At 49.8% G+C, this 9,421-nt stretch overlaps 1 protein-coding gene across 3 annotated transcripts in view; it reads right to left on the bottom strand.

The window, feature by feature from the left end:
* Window positions 1–1,095: 1,095 nt before the first annotated feature.
* The window catches only part of ANKS6 (ankyrin repeat and sterile alpha motif domain containing 6), a 43,286-nt gene continuing 34,960 nt past the window's right edge, over window positions 1,096–9,421 (bottom strand). For 2 of the 3 annotated variants that reach the window (XM_046023339.1, XM_046023340.1), the window contains exons 14-15: window positions 7,585–7,701; window positions 1,096–1,439 (exon numbers count right to left, since the gene is read on the bottom strand). In XM_046023339.1, the coding sequence (XP_045879295.1) occupies window positions 1,335–1,439; window positions 7,585–7,701 (222 nt within the window). In that variant the 3' untranslated portion in view covers window positions 1,096–1,334. Of the gene's footprint in view, window positions 1,440–7,584; window positions 7,702–7,925; window positions 8,136–9,421 lie in introns of those variants that run through there. The other variant, XM_046023341.1, reaches the window with a different exon arrangement.

The following is a 9,421-nucleotide window of genomic DNA, read 5'->3' as shown; positions in this document are numbered from 1 at the left end:
CCGCCTCTTGAGGTTGGGACGGACCATTCCTGTCCTCTCCTGCCTATATAGGTCCCCAAGGGTGGGACTGGCTCTAGCTTGTCTCTGTAGCCCCAGCACCCAGAACATTACACAAATGCAGCAAGCATTGGCCAAATGACTCACTTGAAAACACTTCTCGAAGCTACTGTCGGAGCTCCGCAAATGTAAAAGGGGCAGAAAACTGTAAGGACCGATTCCCTTCTGAGGAACATAGCATTAACAGGGCATACAAGAAATTCCAAACACTTGGCTTCTTTGTCTAGAAAATTTGAGCACCAAAGTCCCTCCACAGTGCAATATATTAGGGTCTTCTGCTCCCCCTTGAAGTACAGGAGAGCCTACGGCGACATGGCGTGAGCAGAGTAGACTATCGGTGGAGTCTCCTCCTGCCCGACCCCAGATCTTGCAGGTGAGGACACTGACGGCCAGAAGGGAGGAGGGACCTGAGATCACAAAGCAGGCCTACTCTTTTTTCCCTACAGAAAAGCCTGCCATCGCAATACAGACAAACACATTCAACGCACACATCCTGAATACCTGCTGTGTGTTGTATGCAGTCGGTGCAGCCGAGTGTTAGGACGGAGTCATAAACAAGCGGTAAGGGACCCTGGGGCCTGAAAAGTTACTTCTGTGTAAGGGAGTCAAGGAAGGCTTCACTGGATCGGTGACTTGGATCACAAAGAACAAGTTAGAAGTTTTATGGGAAGATGTGTCAGGGAAAGCTAAGCTTCCTCTAAAACATGGCGCTGCCCTGGCTAAGTGTAGACTTGCTGCTGGGCAGTCACCACCTGAGCAAAGACTACATTTCCCAGCCTCCTTTGCAGCCAGGTGGAGCTATGTGACTACTGGTGGCCAATGGAACTTAAGCAGGAGTGGATGGAGCAAGAATAGTGGAGAGGAACGTGGTTAAGAATGGCTGTGCCTTCTCCACCACCCCTTTCCCCTTTCTGCCAGCAAGAAGCAAAGATGCTGAGGCCCCTGGGGATGACAGGGCCACAAGGTGAAAGGAACTGGGTCCCCAAATTACAGTGGGAAGCCACCTGCCAAGCAGAAGCAGCCATATCGGACTTCATATGAGGATAAATCTACCGCATTGGAGTTTGTTACAGCAAGAGCATCACCAACTGCGACAGCAGAGAAGAGAAGGGAAGACAGGCATTTGGGGCAGAGGGAACGTGACAAAGGCACGGCAGTGTGACCAACCGAGGTGTGTTTCAGGGAATGGGGAGGAGCTGATGGTGGCTGGAGCACGGGCTACATGAGGTCAGCACTGGGATTCAGAAAGCTCACGCTGGTCACCACAGGAGGGAGGATCATGTACAGGGATTGTTTCCTGGAGCCCTGGTGTTGCTGGCACTGCTCTCAAAGGAAGAGTGGAAGTTGTGAATGGTTTCCTGTAAAATTTGTCTCTCGCGTCCCTGTGGAGGAAATCAAAAACAGACACAATGTCTTGTTAAATCTTTTAACTATTAGTTCAATTGACAGAGTGTTGGTAATGTTCAACTCATACTTGAGAAACCCATGGGTGTCATGGGGAAAATGAATTATCTAATTAAAAGAGTACTGAGTTTAATAAAAACACACTGGCTCAGAATGTCCCCCAGCACCCACAATTCCAGCATGTCAAGGCTGGAAATGGCCCCCAACATGCAGGGGTCCAATCCCCCAGACAAGGACAGGACACAGAGCCCAAGGAGCAGGACTGACTTGGCCCAGGTCACATGGCCTGGAAGGGAGGTTGCCTCCCAACTCACTCTGTGTGTTTTTCTAGCTCTCAAGGTTTCCAGGGAATTGAGTGGGAGCGGAATTCTTTCTGCTACACAGGGAGTTTGAACTGCTCTACTCCCCTTTGCCCAAAAGATGTCAGATTGCTCTTGGCAATGATTCATGTCTCACTCTATCCCCCCACAACACTACCCCTTAACACGCACGTTTTGAGATGGGAAAAGAGGGAGGGTGTGGATGTTTCTTTCAGCCCAGAGAACATCTTCACTGAATACCTGGCCAGGAGGCAGTAATACGCAGAGACCAGAGACTGGAACCAAACAGCCTGGATTCAAATCCCATTCCTCCTATTTATTAGCTGAGTGACCCTGAGCAAGACAATTAGTCTCTCTGGGCCTTAGTTTCCCTATCTATAAAATGGGGATAATAATAGTACTCAAATGGTTGCTGGTGACATCAGATCCTGTGTGGGCAGCAGGAGGCTGACAGGTCCTGTCCTCTAGAGGATAGCAGTGTGGACTAAACACATATTTTTTAAAACCAACAAATGTGGTCAAAATGTAAAGCAGATTAAAAATGAATAATCTTTGGCAGACTGTTCTCTGCTAAGAGTATAAAGGGAAAAAAAGAAGTCCACTGAGTGAGCTCAGACTTCAAATTTTCTCTTCTTTCGTTTCATGGACTCTTTGGGCCCCAGGGGACCCCTCCGTGAGCCCTGAGCCAGGACCTCTACCACCATCCAGGCCTCCCAGACACTTGAGCAGGCAGTAAGACTGCCCGGCATGCCAATCCTTCCAATTAAGTGAAATGAGCTAGAAAAATACCCCCCGGAGTCCAACAACACAAACCTAAAGGCTGCAGGGCAGAGGGCAAGGCAGGGACGTGGGGTCAGAAGATGGCGAGTCCCTACTCAACGGTTCCCTCGCAGCGGCGTCCCAGGCAAGACCCCGCACTGCTGGACTTCCTATCTGCAAATGGCGGACAGGAGGACATGCTGGGACTGTGAGGAGGCTTGACCCGGGATAATGAACAGGGTGACACTGGGCAAACTGCAGAAGGCTAAAAAACTAAAAAGAGGAGCAACGATGGCCATGTGGCTATGACATGCGACCTTAGCCTGAACCATCCGAGAGATGAGGTCAGGGCCAGCCAGGGTTCCAGCACTCTGCCTCCTACTAAGGAGAGAGCCCTAGACAAGGAAAACCATAACTGTTCCCCACGTCCACGCTGACTGAAGACGATGACAATAACTGCCCCTTAGAAACCCCTGCGCTTCAAAGGACCTGCCTGATAATTCCTAAAAAGCAAAAAGCGAATGGCCATGAAACATAGAAAAAGTATTCAGTCTAACCAGTAGTTAAAGAAATACAAATTAAAATGAGGCACGCTTTTTGGCCTCCAAATTAATAAACATCTAAGAGCAAACCGAGAGCACTCAGTGCTGGCGGGGATCTGCTCACACCGGAGCCACATGCCCCCAGCTGGTGGGAAGTTCACTGGCTCTTTCTGGAAAGTAATTCAGGAGGAAGTGCCCTATACCTTGATTTAGACTCTTTGACTCCACGAGTCCACTTTTAGACATCTATTCTGAGGAGATAATTAGAAAGCCTTATACACAAAGTTGCCCACTGCAGCACTATTAATAGAAAGTTCGGATATCCGCATATCCAACAAGTAGGGATTTAAAATAAGGTAATTTTAGTACATCCATGCAAATGTATTCTATTAAAAAGAGTTTTTAATGACACGGGTAACTGCATATATTTAATGTTAAATGAAGAAAGGAGGAGGTAAAATTATAGATCCAAATTTATCTCCGCAGAGAAAAATATTTGGCAGCAAACACTGCAGTGATCTTCCCAAATGTGAACAGCACTGGCCTCTGGCTGGTTGGATCGTGATTCCTCTAAGAACTCTTTTGCCCTCTCTGGCACTCTGCAAACTTCATAAAATGAATGTGTGCTGCTTTGATAATCATACACACGCATCCAAGATGGCAAGACTGCAATGGCTTTGGACCAACGAAAGGTGAAATTCAGGTGAAGGTTCTGGTTGACCTTCTCCAACATACAAACTGTTTGAAACTAGTCAACTAATAAGCCCACTCGAGTACACATCACAACTTGCATACTGGCGGTGGGGGGTAGGCTCAGCCAGAAGGCCCGTGGCTTGTAAGGCTGCGGACCCATGCTGCTTTCCTGGTATTTTCACCAACAGAACAAAACAAACACAAAACCTTTTAGGTTAAAATGTTCTAACTATTTTTTGACTGTGCAAGAAACACATTTGAGGTCATAACCTTGTTATGTGTAAATACATACAACTGAAACAAATTTTACCCTCCTACCTGCAAAGAATGCTGACATTTTCTACGCTGTTCTATTTTTTAAAATGCTGCTGGGGAACCACTAAATGGGGTCCACAACCCCCCCACCATGCTGCAGACCACAGCCAGGAAGACACTGGTGGACAAGGAAAGCTGGGCCTCCCTCCCGTGGGTCCTGGTCTGGGTTCTTGGATGTGTCCAGAGCATCAGAGCCACCGAGGGGGTCCCTCTTGGCTGAGGCTGGGTTGCAAAAGATAAAGTATGGACGACACGATAGAAGATGGCAGTGGGCAACTTGGAGGGGGACCCTCACAGATCTCAACCACTCTGACAGGTTGGTCTGGGACTTGCAGCCGCGAGGCTGTGAGAACCAGCTCCTGCTGTTCCTGAGCCACCTGGTAGATGGTCCTTGGAGATGGAGCCTGAACTAAGAACCACGAACCTGTTGATGCTTCTGCTTCTCTAGGCTGGGCCTTGTTTGGTGCAGCACACAGACTGTTACAGGAATAGAGTATGGGGGCAATGAATGGGAGAGAAAATGAAAAAGGTCCCGGTCAGGGCAAACATTAAGAAAAATGTTCTCCTTTGGAGTTGGCTTGAGCTGCCACATCATCCACTCTGATCATAGCTGTTAATGTTCCTGAGATTCACAAGCCAGTCCAGTCTGCCTCCTTTCTGTGATCCTGGACCACAAAGGCCATGATCACTGAGGGCAGAGGGGAGGCTCTGGAAGCATTAGCAGCTACCATCTACCATGCCCTGGGCTAGGCTCTTAGTGACACCCAGCTCCTGGCCTGTCCTCCCAAGCCCTCCATGGTCCTCACTGGTGCTACATCTAGAACCTTCCCTGTCCTTCTTCAACTGGCTTGGCTTCCCCCACCTCCATGCTCTCTTTGGCTCACACGTCTGGCTTCTGGAGGCCAGAAGCAGGAAAGGTCCTGCAAACCTTGGGCCAAATTCCCCTACTATCACTCAGCCACCTGCTCCCCAAAGCCCTTGCCCTTACCTGACTGGGTCACCCTCAACCACCTGGGGGCCTCATCTGTTCCATCCAGGCTCCCCGCACACCACACCACCTGCTCTCAGGTCCAGCACTCCCTGAGTTCTTGAAATGTACTGCACCTCTGCTCACCACAGGGACTTTGCATATGAGCTTCCCTCTGCCTGGTCTGCACTCTTCTACCCTCTACCCAAAGTTTCCCATCTTTCTTTCCATCCCAGTCCTCCTGCCACCTCCTTGGGGATGTCTTCCAGGACCTTGTCTTTCCAACCCTCGCTCAAGATCAGGAGCTCTCCTTCATATGCATCTGTGGCTTACCCCAAGGCAGGGCAGCATAGTGGTTGACAAACCAACTCCAGGTTCTAATTCGGGCACTGCCACTTACCAGTACTGTGATCTCAGTCCAGTTCCTTAACCTCCCTCTGCCTCAATTCCTTCACTTATGAACTGGACCCGGCCTCAGTGGCTTTTGTGAAGTTAAGCAAATGATTAGACGTGACTGCTGAGAGCAGTGCTAGGCACAAAGTCGTCTCAGAGGTCAACATCCACGTCACGCTTGGGACACGGCAGAGAATCCAAGGGCTACTTTTCATGACTAAATCAATGCTCTGGGGGTGCCTGGGTGGTTCAGTTGGTTAAAGCCTCTGCCTTCAGTTCAGGTCATGATCCCAGGGTCGTGGGATTGAGCCCCGCATCGGGCTCTCTGCTCAGCGGGGAGCCTGCTTCCTTCTCTCTCTGCCTACTTGTGATCTCTGTCTGTCAAATAAATAAATAAATAAAAATCTTTAAAAAAAAATAAATAAATCAATGCTCCGAAGACTAGTGCTTGCTCTGGTTCGTCGATGCCCCAGCACCACCCTGGGGCTTCACCTCCCTGGCTAAGCCCTTACTACCTTCCAAGACTGGTCCACTTCTAGCAACTTCCAGCAACTCCCATGACTGCCTCACACCCCCCCCACCCCCGCCCTCTCCTCACATCTCATAGCAGAGCCAAAACAGTGCTGGTCTGGGAGCCGGGGCTCACTATCTACCCCTGAGCCTCAGCTTCCCTGACTGTAAAGCGAGGCAGCCTGGGCCCACGGAACAGATGAGCTGTGTCTAGCAACGGGCCACTTACAGAAGAAAAAGAACAGACAGTAACAACTCAAGGTAAAACATAGGTGCCAGAAGCACTGCCAACTAAATCACTTGGAAGGACCACCTTGCAGCCTGTAAACAGGTGAAATAATAATGATGACGGCGACAGCAAGAGGCCTGACCGCGCCTCCCCTCAACCCCAGTGGGGCCAGCAGGAGCCCACCTGCGCCCAGCATGGAGCTGGGGGAACACATGAAGAGGACCCGGGTGCAGGTCCTGCCTCGCTTGCCTGCCCGCCTCTCCACCTGGGCACACCTCCCTCCCCGAGGCTCTGTTCCCTTGCCAGCTGGACAATGCAAGTGTGAGGATCTGGCCTCCGGATTAACTGGGGAAACGTATGGGAAGCGTCTTGTGAATGATAAAGGGTTACATGAATATTTATTTGCTGCTGGCACTCTAAGTCTGTTCAATATTTCTGTGCCTACCCAGCAATACACAGAAAGAACCATAAGACCGGTCACGCTCTCTGACACGACCTCGAGTTGTGGAACACAGCCTGAGGAACAAAACAACAGAAGAGAAAGGAACAAGGCAGAGATATCCATTATAGTGCTATTTGTAATGGCAAAACCCCAGACACAGCGTGATTGTCTAACAAGAGGGGGGCTGTCAGGCCGAGCGTGAAACAGCAATAGGTAAGCAAGTCCTATCCCTTGTCGGAGACAGAAACGTCCATCCCACGTTAGGGAATAAACCAGGAAGCAAGGAGCTTGAATAGCCCAACAGCAACTGGGCTAAGGTTTGCAAAGTAAGTGGTGATTTGCTTCTCATGCTTTTTTTTTTTTTTAATTGTTTCTTGCATGTGTGCCTTTGATGGGAGTGCATTGTTAATCTTTGGTTTAAAGCTGGTGAAACAGAAATTTAACATTAGACAAAAATGTAGGATGCCAACAATAACAACAGTGATTGACGGGTCTGTGTGTGGCAGGGGCGCTGCTAAGCATTTTGGTCCTGGCACGACCCCACCACCCCCAGTGGATGAGAAAAGCAAGGCTCAGGGAGATGATGACTTCTAGGGGACACAGTAAGTAAGAGGAGGAGGGGGCTCACCCCCAGGAAGGCCTGATTCCAGGGCCCCTCTTAGACGACGGCTTTGCTTCCACTGTACGCTGGAGGGTAATACCCAGCCACATGGGTTGAAATGACCACAGGGAGTATTTTTGCTAACTCTATGGGAAGAGAGATCTGGAAAAGGAACGAGGAGGTGGGGAGCGCTCGGTGGTGAGAAGTGTGCCCATGGGGCCGCCCTCTGCCAGATGTGCCAGAGGAGACAAAACCAGACCACAGACATCCTCGGGAACACGGGAGGGCTTAGTAAGGCTCTTAGTGGAGCTCTCTGCTCTTTGAAACAGGAGAAAAGGATTGAGAACAATACCTTGCCTGCATTCAGTTCAGAAATCGCTGCCAAGATCTGCTGCCTGGATCCATCTGTCTTAATACCCAGCTCCTTCAAGTCGCCGTCGGTGAGTGTGAGGAAGGCTTCCATGTCCACCTAGAAAGAGAGAAGGGGGATTTGTTACCATCTGCTGGGTGCCACGCCTCGTTTTTTCCCCCATCCACACCAGAAATATCATGATTATGAGCTATTAGTGCTTATTAGCAGTGAATTAATTATGATTTACTTTATGACAACTTTATGATGAAAGTTTAGTTGAAAGGATTAAGAAGGACTAACTCTCCTCAGCTCTAGGCCTAGGAATCCCAGGACAGGGGCACTGTGGAAAGACAGACTCCCGACCATTGCGCAAGGAAGGGGAGTCTCTGAGAGCATAATCTGGGTGGCCGGCATGCTGCAGATCCAAGGCTGCTCTTAGAATTTTGATCCCAGGTGGCTGGACTTGCCCAGAGATCGGAAACCGCACAGAAAATGCACATATATGGTGGGACTCAGCACGTTTCCCCCACCGAGGACCAGGGAGAGGGAGGCTGTGGAAAGACAGAGAGAGCAAGTCAGCAAGCAGAAGTGATAAAGGGAAGAAGGGCCACGGAGAACCGAAGCTGAGAAAGGCTCAGAACAAGGGCATCTCAAAGCCACATGACCCTTGGCTGCTATAGGGAAAACCCTGACATTTCTGTCATCCCAGCTTGGGCCTCAGCTCCAGGCGAAGAACCAACAGGTTGCCCTACTATGTGACTGGTATGTTGCCGTGTCTGTCCTGCGAAGGTCAGACGTGGCTCAGAGGCAGCAAGCACAGCAGGTGGAGGCCAGCTCTCCACACCCCAGGTCTGTCCTGGAGCCTCACTGTCAGGTGACGATGGGAGGACACAAAAGCTAACACCGTGTGAGGCACTTTCTGACTATTTGGCACAGACTCAGTCGTTTAAGCCTTATGACATAAGGTGAGATGATTATTATCCTCTGTTTGGGAGAGATGGGGAAACTGAGGCACAGAGAGATTCAGTCCCCAAGGTCACATGACCAGTCAGTGAAAGCCAAGACTGGAACCCAGGCTGTGGGCTCCATAGTCTCTCCTCTTCTCTGAGGGGCTACGTCACCCTTTGATGCTGCAGCTGTAGCCACTGACCTCCCTCCAGTGGTTTCCTGGGGGCAACGGCCTCCTTGCTAATGTGACCTCATGTTCCCTAAGAATTAAGGGGTTCTGTCCCCTATATGGGCCCTTGCAAATTAGACCCCAAAATGGTAGTCATCAGGGAGAAGTGGAAGGGAGCTGGCTGCCCACAGCCACCTCTCCAGCCCGTGCACGGGACAGGGCCAATGCTGCCTGGACGCGGACAGACAGGGCCTCGACCCCCACTTGCTGCCTGGGGCACCTGGGCAGGAACCTTACCTCAGTTTCCCACCTGAAATGTATGAATCCTCCCCCGACCTAACTTACTGGTGGTTGTACGGCCTACCAAGAGGGCTTCCACAAAGCTTTGCAAACTAAATAAATTACAAAAACGTTACAGTTTTATGTAATATGATATTGCTGTCATTTAAAATAAAACTCTCATAACTTATTGAAAACCCTTAGTTCTTTACTTTAAAAGCAGGCTTGTTTTCTATTCCCTCAGAGATACTGAACAAGATTTTTAAAATTTTTTCTTTGAAACATTTGATGCGTGTGGAGATAGAGGAACTTTTTTCTGAAAAATGTCCCCCATCTTTCCTTTTCTATTTTAAAAAGTCATTTTACTTTCCTGGATTAAAACAACCTTGAAGCAGGATTGAGTTGGTGGGGAAGGGTCTGCTCCACCCCCAGCCCCAAGCC

Source organism: Meles meles, chromosome 11 (genome assembly GCF_922984935.1).
Source record: "Meles meles chromosome 11, mMelMel3.1 paternal haplotype, whole genome shotgun sequence".
Lineage (NCBI taxonomy): Eukaryota > Metazoa > Chordata > Mammalia > Carnivora > Mustelidae > Meles > Meles meles.
This window is presented reverse-complemented; position numbering and strand designations above follow the sequence as displayed.